Here is a 15,794-nt window from a genome sequence, read left to right as displayed (position 1 = left end):
CTAAATCGTCAAGGTGTGACAGCGGCTTAAGCTACCTCTCAGCAACTGTTATCATACCAAAATATTTTCGGCAATGGTTATCATACCATAGACATAGACTAATTAAAAAAATCATAGTTACACTTTGCCCCCCCCCCCCCACTACTCGAGATGGTCCATGGACTACTATGTAAGACTGTTATTTACTCATCAAAAGCACATTCTTAGAATGCACTAAGGGCTTTTATCACAAATGCAGTTAATTAAATTACTCAGCAGGCATCAGTTGGAGAATGTAAAAGCTTTCTGAATTTTGTTTCTATCATGTGTACATCAAAAGTTATAAAAGTTCAAAGTTACACAAGGACATTAATGGACACCCTGGAAAAAAATATTTTGACTTTACCCTGCATGAGGATTCTCTAACGATTCAAATATTGACTTCACACTGCATATTTATCCCGATACTGAATTTATTAACCCACAATTTCTGAATTAATATATTTCGAGCGTCGCCGGGTGACGTGGATTCTTTAAAGGAACATCTGACCTGTGGTGTATTCCAAGCATGTATTTACAAATCCTTGAGGAATTTCATGCTGCATCTACAATCTAAACCTGATGATCTACAATCAAAGCCGTGAAGAAAATGCATCTCTGTTAATTGTTCCATAACAGAACGAGGAAGGAAAAGATGGATCCGACTCATGGGGTAAAAAAAAATAAATGCAACATTTGTTTATAGGCTGACTTTGGCAATATTGTACACAAGGTTCCTTGCTTTACAAGGTGACTTGGGATAGGTGTGACTTGGCGTTGGCAAGATGTGTTAATTGGTTGACACGAACGAGGGCCCGTGGCAAGAGAAATTTGAAAACAGTGTGTTGGAGGGTTACTTAAAAGTGGACACATCCAATTTTTCTCAATTATTTTTAATTGTTTCCATAAACAACCTTTGTGCAGACATTTTTGCCATCCACAAGGAGGATTTATTTATGCTATATCATTGCTGAAGAGGGTTCGCTGAAGATCTCTTCATATTCTTCATTGTTTCGATGTAGCAATCACATTGATGATTGTATTGCTTGGTGGTTAAATGAACAAGTGAAATGTTTTCTCACAATCTTAGAAAAGAGATGCAAAAAGACCTTTAGCCGATTGCAGTTCATTGCAGAATGAAAGCCTCCTTCAAGTTATATGTTGGGGGAATTTTTGGCATACTTGCCGCACTTGTCCAACACACGTTGGCGAGAGTGAGCAGCCATGGAAATAAAACTCGCACCAGTCAGTGGAGAAAGCAACAAGTTAACCGCTTGATCAAACAGCCAGCTCGAATAACTTTTAAGATTAAGGAATAATGGTTAGAACAAGATATCATAATGTATTTATCTCCGGACAGGAAGGCGAGGGTTCTTGGGGATTCTAGACTGCAAGGATATTCCCCCGACCATGGATCCACGGCGAACAATTCTCAGAGTGCCTTGTTTTTCACTGTTTTTGGTTGGTGCCATTTTGAATGATTGACTTCATGCTGCAATCAGTTACTAGTAATTGGCATCCACAACCATCCTTGACCATGTTGTGGAACGTCGGCCAAGGCCCTCACTTTTTCACCTTTATTCGCTTTTGTTTGCTCCACAACCGCTTGAGCGACTTACAGAAAACTTTCGACATCGGAGCGCCTACTCATGGAGAAGTTTTTAACAAAGTTACATGATGATTGGATGGAAAATGCAGCCAGAGTTCCAAAAAGTCTGTTTTATGTAGGCATGGGTTGCAGGGTGTTTCACGTATCAGGAATAAACGGCTTCGATCTTGCATTGCTCGGCCTCGATAACGAATAATTTGACCACAATACCCCTAAACAAGTTGGACACTTTAATGCTTATTTAAGGTACAGCTTAATGTCTGTACTATAAAAATTTTTAAAAAGATGAATAACCTCTTATATATTCCCCTTTCCTCCTCTTCTTTCTCTCCCCTCTAACAGCACCTTGCTGCTGCCATTTTTGAGGCTAAGCTGTACCAAAGACACAGCTCCCCTGTATATGAGGGTAGAAATTTAGAATTCAGCAAGGGAATCATGACTGTTTTGAAAAATTTTCACAAAAAAAAACAATCCAGGTCAGAGGTTGTGCAACCCACTGCACCTCCTAACATATTAACTCGTCTCACTGATAACAGCAAAATGAGAACTTAACTTTCACTGGATGGTGATTGACGTCTGGTGGTGTGAATTCGATACCATTCCTTCAGGGGAGCTGTGCCAAATAGAATGAAGGTTGATAGGTCCAGATGCGATTGGGTAACAAATCTCAAGGTTACTTTATTTTAATTGGTCAATAAAGACATTAATAGGGGTAGTACATAAGTGGATTGTGTAATATTTTGATTGATGACAATAATTCATGATGTGCCAATTTGTGCGTGGATGGTTGCATTGCATTTGCAGCCTTTGGCTGCTGGTTATATCATTTTCTGGGGGTGCAGCTCTCTGTTACCAGTACACTGGTACTCATTTTGCCAAGCTAAGAAGGATGACAGGCTGAGTCAACCCCACCTGGTATTAGTTCAACAGTTGACAGGGGCTCAAACTCAGGACCCTAAGATCTTGTCGGTCACCTTAACCGTTAAGCCAACACTAGGCTTGACGTGGATGGTAATGATCCCTTTCTAATAAGGCGACGTATACAGAAGCCCGACAAACAGATGGAAATAGTATATCATCTTCTAGTTTGCAGGACAAAATACGATATATATATATATATATATATATATATATATATATATATATATATATATATATATATATACACATACATACACACATACATATATCTTCTTCTTCTTTCGGCTGCTCCCGTTTAGGGGTCGCCACAGCGGATCATCCGTATGATCCGCATAGTGATTTGGCACATGTTTTACGCCGGATGCCCTTCCTGACGCAACCCTGGTCGCCTCTTACAACACAGGGATATGGTACACCTATTTTAACCGGGGTATACACCGGCCCAGTACACTGGTACTCATTTCGCCGACCTCGGAAGGATGACAGGCTGAGTCAACCCCCTGGTGTATTAATTCAGTGGCCCAACGGGGCTTGAACTCAGGACCTTTTGGATCCCAAGCCGCTGCCCTTAACCACTGCGCCAACACCAGGCTATATATATATATATATATATATATATATATATATATATATATATATATATATATATATATATATATATATATATATATATATATATATATATATACATTAGCAAATACCACGCATTGCTTTGCCAACAGGAATACTAAGGAGAGAGAGAGAGAGAGAGAGAGCGAGAGAGCGAGAGAGCGAGAGAGCGAGAGAGGGAGAGAGGGAGAGAGGGAGAGAGGGAGAGAGGGAGAGAGGGAGAGAGGGAGAGAGGGAGAGAGGGAGAGAGGGAGAGAGGGAGAGAGGGAGAGAGGGAGAGAGAGAGAGAGAGAGAGAGAGAGAGAGAGAGAGAGAGAGAGAGAGAGAGAGAGAGAGAGAGAGAGAGAGAGAGAGAGAGAGAGAGCGAGAGAGCGAGAGAGCGAGAGAGAGAGAGAGAGATTTGACATTTTGTTCCTCTTTATTCTGGGAATCATTGTGCACAAGGAAATCATAAACCAAAGGCAAACATTCTACAAAGTTAAAATGAGGGAAGAGTTCGTCCATAAACAAGGCAAAATCATAAATTAACTATAAGGACACCATCAACAATTTCACGTAATTATTCCTTCACACACCACTTCTGTGAAAACAATGTAAAATCACTAAGTTGAAATTCAAAGTGCAAACGTGATGTGATAAAGGCTTTAAAAAGATGAACTACATCATCATCAGGATTGTCAGTATTTTGTATTCTATGCTTCCTTGACAGGTATATAGCGAGTTTAGCCTCAGAAGACAAATAATTTGCGAAAAGACACTCATTTTTGCATCAATAACTCATCATCAATTTTGCATCAATTGCATCATCAATTTTGCATCATAATAAAACCGAAGATAAAAACACAATGTGTAAAAACAAGGCCTCGCCCTCGGAGTACATGTGATAAGATCATAAAAAGGGGGGCCAGCCTTGGGCACTCAATAAAAATGTGGAAAATATTTTCAGTAACACCACAGAAAGGACACAATTCCATATTACGAGAACATATGCGATGAGACAAACATTCGAGGGTAAAATGTAGTGCGCCAGCCGCCACTGAAAGCCTCCAGCTTGCTTGGCAATGGGCGTCTTGTACATAACAAGCCATTGGATTGCAGTGGATGGAGTAACACAGAGCATCCTCTTCCAGTGCGCTTGTGGTTCTGCAGGTCTCTCAGGAACAAGGGCTTTAACACACAAAAAATAAACAGTATGTTTTTCCATTGAGTTAAAAGGGATAAAAACCTTGAAAGTGATGGAATGGGCTTGGGTTGGAGCGAAGGTGTGGGGTCCAGCTGTGGAGTCCATTTTAACTTTGCTTGAAAAAGCATAAAATTACAGATAAAATTCTCCCTATAACTCGAATGGACCGAATTCCAGTGGTCACAGCAACCTCGGCAGCTGACTTCCATTTATAAGGAAAAGGAGTTCAAAATGTTTAACCTTGGTGTATCCAGCATCCATAAAATTTTGCAGAAAATTGTGATCACCACAAACCCCTGTAAAAAGAGGGTTTAGAAAAATGGGCTCATTTAAAAACATTTTGAGAGAGTAGCTACTTACTCATAGGTTAGAAATAAGTATCGGGTACGCTAAACATTACCTCGACGTGTTTCGACTTATGAGTAACTTACAAGTAACGTGTCGACGTGTGCCAACGATCGCGTAACGTGCCTACAACTTATGGCTAGCATTATGCAGAACGTGTGAGTCATACGCTGGCATACGTCGAAAAATTTCAAGCATGGAAAATTTGTCTAACACCTCGGCGTACTACGACGTATGCCAGCGTGCTCTTAACGTATACAAAACTTACCCATAACGTATTCGACGTGTGCCAGCGTTTTAGCCAAATTTTGCATACGCCAGGCATACGCTGGCTAAATCGTCAAGGTGTGACAGGGCCTTTACGGAAGGTGTGCTGTAAAAAATTTATGATCTCCTGGGGGGGGGGGGGGACAGTCGGAACACCCTCTAGTTCCTGAGATAAGCCTGGATCGTTCCAGTCTTCAGTACTATTACCAGAGGCAATCGACAAGGCCCCGTCAGAATCATAGTCTGATTGGTGATACATACTTGAACCATGCACCATAGGTGGAGCAGGCATTTCCGTTTCTGCTGGGAGGGAGAAAGCCGTGACCGAAGCAGAACATGCACGCTCCACATCTGTAACGTCTGGAGTTGTCTGGAACGCAGATGTCTCAGCCACTATGCTTTTGGTAGAGAGAGGGACCAATATAGGCTCACTTTCAATGTCGATGATGTCAGCAACCACTAAGGTGGCCACATCTACCTCTTGGGGCACAACACTGCCCTCTTGTTCATGCTCGTGCTCATCCTGTACATGATCAGGAGCACTGTCAACATCCACCGGAGCTAGAACAGAAAATTTGTTTTCCGTTTGCAAAACAGTGAGCGAGCTGGCTGTGTCTACATGAGAGCCGTGTAGTTTGCTCGATGGCGCTAACTTTTGAGGAATTCTCACCATTACATCATGACCGTCGATGTTAGGACGCTTGTTTCTTCGTGAGTGAACGGTGACAAAACCCTCGTCATCTACTTGAGATTCTTTAACTTTTGCATTTGTTTTCCAGGGCTGATTATGGGAGGTGTCTGCACGTTCCACCACTCTAGGTGTACCACTGGTGCTTGGCTTGGGTTCTGCAGCTCCAGGTGCATCATTAGTGCTTGTTCTGTGCTCCTGGCATTGAAAGTCCTCATTAGGTTCCACACTCACCACGAGGAATGTTAGGTTTTGGACACGCATTCTTTAAATGTCCATGCTCGCCACAAATAAAGCATGTCATCACTTCAGTGGCAGTATAAACTCGGTAGCTACGATCTTTATATTTAAGAGTCACAGCAGTACTAAGTGACCGTGCACCATTCTTCAAAACAATATAACAGTGGCGTCGGAACAACATAATGTCTCGAACCGAAACGCCAGAACGCAAACGTAATGGGATCATGGAAATCCGTGATACAACCGTCCCAAAATAACTTAAAGCAGAGATAATCTCCTCGCTTTTAAAGAAAGGTGGAATATTTGATATAATAATTTTAACAGCAGGTGTGTCAAAAGGACTTACAGAAACAAAAAGATCCGGCGGGAGAGGCAAGCCGGTGTCGACTGTCTGAGCGACATATTGCTCTTCAGACAAAAATAGCACAACACGTTCAGTGCCGGATTAAGCCTCGGCTGGCCCAAAGGCACATTTTGAAATTTTAGAGAACGGCCTGAAAATTTTAAATTAGATCTCGCACTCATGGAAATGGACCCCAGACAAAAGATGAACTGATTCAAGAACAAAATATTTTATACAAAAAAAGACAAATATTTAATGTGAAAAAATTTTTGGCCCGAATTTTTGGCTGGCCCTAAGGCACGTGCCTTGTCTGCCTAATGGTTAATCCAGCACTGACCACGTTGATTCATCATCGACGCTGCGAGAATGTTTTCGAGCCCAATGAGCTCTCCGAAACCCATTTCGACATCATCAACACTGACTCCGTCCGGTGGACAAACTATGACCCCGTTCTTTGGAGTAAGTGCCTCATACACACAATGATGCAAACGTACGTTTGCCATAATGTGAAACAATACAAAGTAAATTTAAGAATCAAGAAACCAATAGCAAACCTGCCACAAGCAAAACTAGCAAGTGGAGGGAAACAAAAGATTAATATGAACGAAGTGTTTAGTGAAGAAAAAGGCTAAATGGAGAAACACAGCAAGTAGTGAAGCAGGCCCAAAAACCAGGAAGTCCTGAACTGGCCTGCAAAACACTTGCTGTGCGTGCTCTCTTTCTCTCTCCTGTCTCAACAAAGAAAGGAAACACAGGGGAAAACTTCACATGCACAAACAAGGATACAAGGGGAGCAAAAAGGGGAAAGGAAAATCACCAACACGACACAGCACTCACAGCTTCACTCACAGAGCCGCCATGATGTCACACCCACGCACAACTCACCAACAACCAGCAGGGGGAAAGAGAGAGAGGGACAGAGAGACAGAGATGAAGGCGGGGAAAGGGACGCCTCACCACATGTCGCTATATACTCCGGGAGGGTGGGGGTTCGAGGAGGGGGTGGGAATGATAGAAGGAGAGGAGGGTGGAGGAGTGAGGAAGGGGGGAGAGCGAGGAAGGGGGAGAGCGAAGAAGGGGGGAGAGTGAAGAAGGGGGAGAGTGAAGAAGGGGAGATAGCGAGGAAGGGGGAGAGCAAGGAAATGGGAGGAGAGTGACACCTCACCACACATCGCTATCCACTCCGGGAGGGAGGGCATGCGAGGAGAGGGGTGGGAGCGAGAGAGACAGGGGAGGGGAGCAAGGAATGGGGGGGGAGAGCAAGGTTGGGGGAGAGAGCGAGGAAGAGTGAGAGTGGAGGGAGGGAGAGCGACTCCTCAAAAATTGAGTGGGAATTTTTCAGAGTAAATTAATTAAAATATTATTGCAATATTTTTGAATTCTCTCTTGAACTTGTAGTTCACTTGTCCCATTGCTTTATTCATTTTAATCCTCCCATTATGTTAATTGTTTTTTAATTCGATCTTTTATGTATTTATTTTGTCTTATGAACTCCGAAGATTTGCCTACAGAGAACCCAGTCGCGGCCGTGGAAGCCTTTGCGGTTATCCTGTTGGTGAATTATTTTTGTTGCACTCAATGAAGTTACACTTTCGGAACATTCCTTAACCATTTCTTCACTCAATATAATTCTCCGAACAGTGTAGAAAAAGTTAAGTTTAATGCTCTGGCAAATTGTAAATATGGAGAAGAAGGGATCACAGCCTTGCTTGCTTGCGGTAAATACGCTTAGTTATAAGAATCGTTAATTTCTTTAAATTTTTCACATTTTCATAAATAAAAATTTGCTCTATTGGTACTTCCAGTCTTGCTCTATGGGTGCGAGACTTGGACTCTGACCAAGGATCTGAGATGGAGACTTAATTCCTTTGGTACCAGGTCTCTTCGGAGAATCCTTGGCTATCGCTGGTCGGATTTTGTGTCCAACGAGCGGTTGCTGAGAGAGACTCGGATGAGATTTGTTACCTGCATAGTCCGTGAGCATCAGTTGCGGCTGTATGGACATGTGGCTCGTTTTCCTGACTCTGATCCTGCTCACCAGATTCTCTCAGCGAGGGAGTCTCATGAGTGGAGGAGGCCAGTGGGTCTACCACGTGCCTCATGGTTGCAACAGGTTGACCATCATCTCAAGGAGATGGGGATGGGCCTGGCATCTGCCTGGGGGATGGCCAGACGGAGGCCCCTGGAGTACCGGCGGAAAGTGGACGCAGCGACGTGCTGTTCTGGCACATGCTCCCATACCTGACCTACCTGACCTGACTCCAGAGTTCGACACTTAATTAGTCCACATGCTCCTATCCTCAAATCCGGAGACAGGTTTTGATTATATACTTTAATTAGTCTGTGACAGGACATCATGGTTCCAAAGCAAGGCATTTTTGAGCCGCCCGAAACAAAGACCCCTGTGAGGGAGAGCAGGTTGACCAAACATAAGCCTGTTTTTTCATGATGAGATGAGTTCATCACCTTCAAAAAGGGTTATTTAAATTTACCCAAATACCCTGTTTTCATTCATGCACTCCCTTGGCGTCCCCTTCGTATGCAATCAAAGTTTTGGGCCGCGAAGTTTCATCGTTTTGGAGGACACACACACACACTTTTGGAGGATGATAGACCTACATGTTTTTCTGACAACTTGAGCATACATTTCTTCTGGTTCGCGACCAATACATGAGGGTGCATAGCAAAAGGACATCGGACTTTTTTTTAATCCTTTACTTATGATCCCATTTGTCCTTGGGACTAAGAACAGGCTGAGGAAACCAAAACCATTAGATTCCCTGATGTATTGGCAGCAGACTTATATCATCATCAAGAGCAAGCATGCCGATGACAGATTGTTGATGTAAGCTTTTGTAATGGATTGAGGTCTTGTTGCAATAACATCTACGACACTGGCCCGTCTCCGCTCCATTTACAATTACACATCTATTTAGACATCGGGTGTTTCTGATAATGAGATGAGGGAGGTCAACATCCAGTGGAATTGCAAAAAATGACCAAAACAATGTCTGCAATCACACTGCACAATTAAGATGATATTAATGTAATAAACTGTCTTTAAGTGTGTGAATGGGCCGACTAGCATCTTATTATTCCCAATAAGCCACACTGTACTGGGAACACATACAACTTTCTCAGAGCATGATGTTATCTATATATAGAGCACCCAAAAATAGAGATAGGGCTAGGGACTTCCTTGAAATGACAAAAGTAGGGGTAAATCCGGGTCAGTCGGATTTCAGCAAACCAAGATAGTAATTATAATATTGCAATTTTTATCTTTGCAGTAATTTTAGTGATCTACTGTGTGTGTGTGTGTGTGTGTGTGTGTGTGTGTGTGTGTGTGTGTGTGTGTGTGTGTGTGTGTGTGTGTGTGTGTGTGTCCCATTTTTGGCCTGGTTAAATATACTGAGGGACGATGGCAACGAGGGCAGTTCTAGATGGTGTTAAGCGTATCCCGGTTGGTTGTCAGTCCTTGGAGGCCACCACTGGTTGTACGACTTCAGAATTTGGCCGAGGCATTTATCCTGATTTTGGTAAGTACATTGTGGGATCTTTAATGTCAACAAGCAACCAATGCTTGTAGATATGTCCCCAGCATAATGTCCGTCCAAAGGTTGAGGGCCTGGATGTTGCCAGGGTAACAGTATGTTTCGGGTTCAGGAATCGAACACAGATGGGACCGCTCAATGACATGTACACTACTCCTGAACTATTGTGCCAATCCTCGATTTGCAATGAGAAAGCCTTATTAAGTTTATGTTTACATACAAGTTCTCTTTATCAATGTGTTTTTAATACTGAATTTATGTAACCTGTTTATTTATGAAATCTTTATTTCCACTGTTGTTTCTATAACACTGGGCTTTCGAGGTTCACTGGATCATGGGGGGGGGGGGCAAAAGGGAAGGGGAGGGAGGAGGATCAGAGAGTTCTGGAGGAATCTTTCAGCCTCCACTATACTCCAAAAAAACCTCAAATGTTTCAAACGTACCTCTCAATATGCAGGTATACGTAAATACGTACGAATTGTATACACACAAGAGGAAAGATGTACGAGAGGCATACAAGATTCTGTGTTCGCCCAAGATGGAGGAGAAATGAAATGCAGCACAAAGATGACTGAACATATGATGATGGAGATGGTTCATCAAAGGCATGGCATTATGGCAATGACATCACCATCGATGTCACGCTTAACTCGAACAACAAGTTCTTGATCCAGCACTTGCAGGATAGCTTAGGAGCAGAAAACTCATCTTAGTTGTGTTGCCTGAGTTTTAGTCTCGACCCAAATGGTGATTCACAAGCAGGGCATTGTCATAATGAGTGTGCCATCCTTTGGTTGGCCATAAAGCTGTGGGCACCTCTGCAAACATTATCTATTGGACGATACAGGTTCCACGTTGTCTTTCGATGAAGAGTAGGTGAGTTATTGCTACCACCCCGGGCAAATTGCAAATTCCTGCCTTGACGACGCCTGCTGTCAAGCGTATGCAGCCACCGCCATGAGGTGCTCTGTGAACTCGGCAAGTGACTGGGGACAACATGTTTCTGCGTTATCTGGATAATTGGCCACCATAGGTGGTTAACCAGTGAGGGGCCTGGAAAGAAGAAGAAAAGGTGAGGGAGAGGGGGAAGAGACACAGAGAGAGAGAGAGAGAGAGAGAGAGAGAGAGAGAGAGAGAGAGAGAGAGAGAGAGAGAGAGAGAGAGAGAGAGAGAGAGAGAGAGAGAGAGAGAGAGAGAGAGAGAGAGAGAGAGAGAGAGAGAGAGAGAGAGAGAGAGAGAGAGAGAGAGAGAGAGAGAGAGAGAGAGAGAGAGAGAGAGAGAGAGAGAGAGAGAGAGAGAGAGACAGAGAGACAGACAGAGACAGACAGAGACAGACAGAGCCAGACAGAGACAGACAGAGACAGACAGAGACAGACAGAGACAGACAGAGACAGAGACAGACAGAGACAGAGACAGAGACAGAGACAGAGACAGAGACAGAGACAGAGACAGAGACAGAGACAGAGACAGAGACAGAGACAGAGACAGAGACAGAGACAGAGACAGAGACAGAGACTGCTTAAAGTGAATGAGTTATAAAAACTGGGGACAGTACAAGACCAGTGTGAATTGGCACAGATGAACTAGTCAAGCTCGAGGCACAAGTCCATTATCCTCTATTGTCTAAAACCTCTGAATATACTTGTTAACGGTACGCATGACTCAAAGTTGTTTGCTTTTCTAATGCGGCACAATAGAAAAAAAATATTTAATTTTCTGCATCGACTGATTTGTTTCTATATAACAGTTCTTGCCATGAGTGTAAACTTAAGAATGCACCCTCACTCATTTTAATTCAATTTCACTCATATTTGTTGATTCAAAGGTCTTTTGTTATTGAAGCTGCATATCCAATGAAAACTGCATTGAGATATACAGCACTGTAATATTGGATTTCATGATGGGTGTCAGAATTACTTATTGTTAATAGTACATATTTAATGTAAAAATATGCTTGTGATGTCCAAGCACATTATATAACCGCCATTAATCAATCTCTCAACTCAAGTAATGTATAACAATTCTCATTTCAAAAGCTGCTTGGAATATTTAACGACTTCGCTGCCACCTCCGACTCTTTTCCTTCATTGCCATCCCTTCGCTTCTCCTTCCCATTCATTTCCCAAATTAATTTCCCTGGTTGAATGAAATAATCCAAAAGAAGAGCACTAAAACTACAAAATCCATGCCAATGAAAGTATTTCATTGTCTGGGGAGATTTTGCTGAAATATTACGTCCGACAGAGGTCAATTGCATCAGTTAGCAGATGGTCATTGAGATGATATGAGATTTATTATCTGTTCACTGCTGTAGATTATCTACCCAAACACTGTCCACATTTAATCGGTAACGAGAAACGTGAAATGATGGGAATTTTTGCCCCTCGAACCTCTCACTCAAGGTCTTTGGATTTTCTTCCTGCTTATCGTGGAAGTATGCAGTACTCCATATGGATGGATGGCATGGGGAAAAACAAAATGGCCATCCCATCTTGCATACAGGTTCAACCGTCTTGGAATTCACATCTCTGATCTGTCCATGTGTCGACCAGTATGACAAAGGCTGTTTGAAACGTGATTTTGCTCTGTGTTGTAATGAGAGCAAGTCCCACACAGGATTAGACATTATATTTCTATTATGAAGCAAATACACCAGAAGCTTGTGGTTGGTTTCTTGCACTTTCAAAATTACTCATGGGGAGGGATTGGGGGGAGGGTGGTAAAAAAAAAAGAAGACTGAAAACTAAAATTATATTTCATTGGCAGTATTGCTCATTGCCGATCACGAAGAAGAGCCATCTTTGTGAAATAAATAACTCGCTATTTTGTTGGATGATTGCCTTGCATATGGCTTGTGTATGCCTGGTGTTGGCTTAATGGTTCGGGTGGTGGGCTTGGGATCTGAGGATCCTGAGTTCAAATCCTGCTCGTCTGTTGAATTAATACCAAGTAGGGTTGACTACCTGTCATCCTTCTGAGGTGAGCAAAATGAGTGCCAGCTTGCTGGTATCCTGTGTTGAAGTGGTGACCTGTCCAGGATTGTGCCCAATATCCAAGGAGACTGCTTAGGCAGCACCAACGCTCTGCACAGAGTATTGTCCCAATGGATGGATATGGCTTGCAGATACTTAGATGCACCTGTTAACTATTGTTCTCATTGCTGAGTCGGTGTTTATGGAGCAAGAGGTCTGATATCATAAACTTCTGAGACACCAATGGAAGTTACTGTCTTACATGTATACATTTGAAGTACAAAATGCAACGAATGTGGTTTATTGTTAGGGGAAATGTACATGTTATGTTCATGGAACTGCCAGAATTTTTAGTCCTCACCTCCCCCCCCCCCCTGCCCTGCCTTTTCCTTCCTTATGAAATCATTCTGTCCCACTTGTCTCTAAATTTTCTTTCCATTTTCATGGGGTTCTCTCAAATTCCCCTACCCCCCTTTATTTCTGCTCCCCTCCCTCCCACTTCCCATTATACAGTATATTGTGAACCATGGTATATGTCCATGTGTTAGTCTTTCTCCCATTTACAGTGGCCGCTTCCCGCGGCGTTGCGTTTGAAAAGCTACTGATTGGTTATTTATATTTTTCATTTCACTTATCTTGATGCAATATCATCAGTCGCTTTTTTGTCCCTTTCAGTAATCTATAGCATCACTATGAACATCTGGACTAAAGTAGATTTAATGCCAAGTGTCAAAGTATCCACCCCCATGTGTGTGTGTGTGTGTGTCCTTGATTGGTTTCTACATATGCGGGTTTCAGAATGTGAAATGGAGTCCTCCCAAGGTGGGCTCAAAGTATCCACCATCATTTCGGTAAGGGGTCATGATTCATGGACCAAGCTGTGAAGTTTTCTGTTCTCAAAGTTTTGTGCCGAGAACTCTCTTCAAGATCGTTGTTGAGCCCCGGACAGCTTCCAACTGTAGTTTGTTTGTAATAATATTCACAGGGATGGTTTTTAATATCTCTGTGAGGTTCTTTGTCATCATTCCCGTAGCTCCAACTCTCACTGGTACAACTTTGGCATTCTTCAACTTCCAGGATCTTTTCACTTCATTCTTGAGTTCTTCGTATGTGGTCATTTTCTTGATTTCTGCTTCATTTAGTCCAAAACCACTGGTATTAATGCCTCAATTAGCAATGCCTTATTCTAGTTTTTTTGTACCTATGATATCTGGTTGTAATGCTTTGTTTTCGATGTTAACACTCGATGGGATCAATAGGTCGTACATGAGCGGCACTTCCATGTTTTCAGTGTTTGCTTTTGGGTAATGTTCCCACGAATATTCTGGAACTGAGATATCAAAGTTTTTGCAGATGTGCCAGCAGATGACATGATCAACTCTGTTGTGTTGTTGTACGTACAGCTGTTCTGACATGATTTTTTTTGTGTTCGGTCTTTAAGCATCATGTATCATTCTCTTTGCCAACGCCAACTCCACCCCTCATCTTTCTCTCTTTTTCCCCCCTCCCCCCTCCCCCCTTCTCTCTCTCAACCCCTCCTCACACCCCTATCTCCCACAGTGTACACAGTGTATAGCAACGTTTGGTGAGGCATCGCTCTCCCCACCTCCCCCCCCTTCCTAGCTTCCACTCCCTCCTCCCTTCATCCTGTCCTCTCCCTCTGTCCCCTCCTCACCTCTCCCTCCATCCCATCCTCTCCCCTTCCTTCCCTTCATCCTCTCCCCTCCCCTCCATCCTCACTTCTCTTCTACCTTCCCTCCATCCTCTCCCCTCCCTCCTTCCATCCACTCTTCCCGTCCTGCCTCCTCTCTCCCCCCCTCCCTGCCTCCTCTCTCTCTCCTCCCTGCCTCCTCTCGCTCCCCCCACCTCCTCTTTCCCCCTCCCTGCCTCCTCTTCCCCCTCCCTGCCTCCTCTTCCCCCTCCCTGCCTCCTCTCTCCACTCTCCCTACCTCCTCTCTCCCCCTCCCTTCCTCCTCTCTCCCCTCCCTTCCTCCTCTCTCCCCACTGACTGCCTCATCTCTCTCCCTCCCGACTTCCTCTCTCTCCTCCCTCTCTCTCTCTCCCCTCCCTCTCTCCCCTCCCTCTCTCTCTCTCCCCTCCCTCTCTCTCCCCCTCCCTTTCTTTCCCCTCCCTCTCTCCTCTTTCTCCCCTCATTGACATCCACGTCAGCAAAGCGATGGGTTGTATTTGCAAGTAACAAATAAAAAGGGCCTCCTCCTTCCTTTAAAAAAAAAAAAAATCCAGATGATAAACAAGTTTTTATTTTTTTATTTGGCCTTATGTTGCTTATGATTGGCCGAATTGTGTTGCCATAGCAACCATCTTGGAAACTTGACCTGTATGCAATATTGCAAAAATTGTTGAACATTTAGCTTTCATATTGCAGATATCTATTCCTTATGACATTATCTCAACCTGATTAGATCAAGTTGGTGATTGGCTGAATTTTATTGCCATGGCAATCATCTCGGTAACTTGGTGTGTGTACTTGATATTTCAAGATTTAGCTTTTATATAACAACGATCTATTCTTCATACCACCCAAAAGGCGGATGACCGAGAGTATCAATTAGTTCCTTGTTGCATTTTCGACTTGACAGCGTCATGATGGATCAGGAAATGGTGTAAAGCCAGATTCACTGCACTGCTCATGATGAGGTCGAGAAAGTGGTCGTGCCCCTTTCTCACCATTAACGACAAGTCAGGACTCTTTATCTTTCACCAATTCTCATCTGGTCTTGTACCCCTTGTCCTTTCATCCTCAACAACTCATTCATGTCAAATCATTGAACTAAATTCCGGTTGACCTCCGTAATCCAAATTGTATTCTCACCTCCATTTATTTATCCCCTTTTCTCTGATTGTATTGAATCAAATCCTTGTGCCTGACTCATCGTTTTTCTCTTCATTCCTTTTAAGAGTAAGTTCACTATCATTTCTTGTTACCGGGACCTGTTACAGATTAAAAAAAAAAAACTTGTGTTAACCTTGCGAATGGACATTAAACTAGCTGGGCATCCCGCCCCTCAGATTAGTTGCTGGACA

At 43.2% G+C, this 15,794-nt stretch overlaps 1 protein-coding gene across 1 annotated transcript in view; it reads left to right on the top strand.

Moving 5' to 3' along the window:
* The first annotated feature begins 9,603 nt into the window (after window positions 1–9,603).
* LOC147019630 (sodium/potassium/calcium exchanger 3-like) overlaps window positions 9,604–15,794 on the top strand; it is a 262,889-nt gene continuing 256,698 nt past the window's right edge. Inside the window, exon 1 of the mRNA XM_085894183.1 lies at window positions 9,604–9,762. Coding sequence (XP_085750309.1) covers window positions 9,645–9,762 — 118 coding nt within the window. The 5' untranslated portion in view covers window positions 9,604–9,644. The remainder of the gene's footprint in view (window positions 9,763–15,794) is intronic.

This window comes from Eptatretus burgeri, chromosome 9, assembly GCF_056783735.1.
Source record: "Eptatretus burgeri isolate ZD-2024b chromosome 9, Ebu_testis_v1, whole genome shotgun sequence".
NCBI classification, from domain to species: domain Eukaryota; kingdom Metazoa; phylum Chordata; class Myxini; order Myxiniformes; family Myxinidae; genus Eptatretus; species Eptatretus burgeri.
This window is presented reverse-complemented; position numbering and strand designations above follow the sequence as displayed.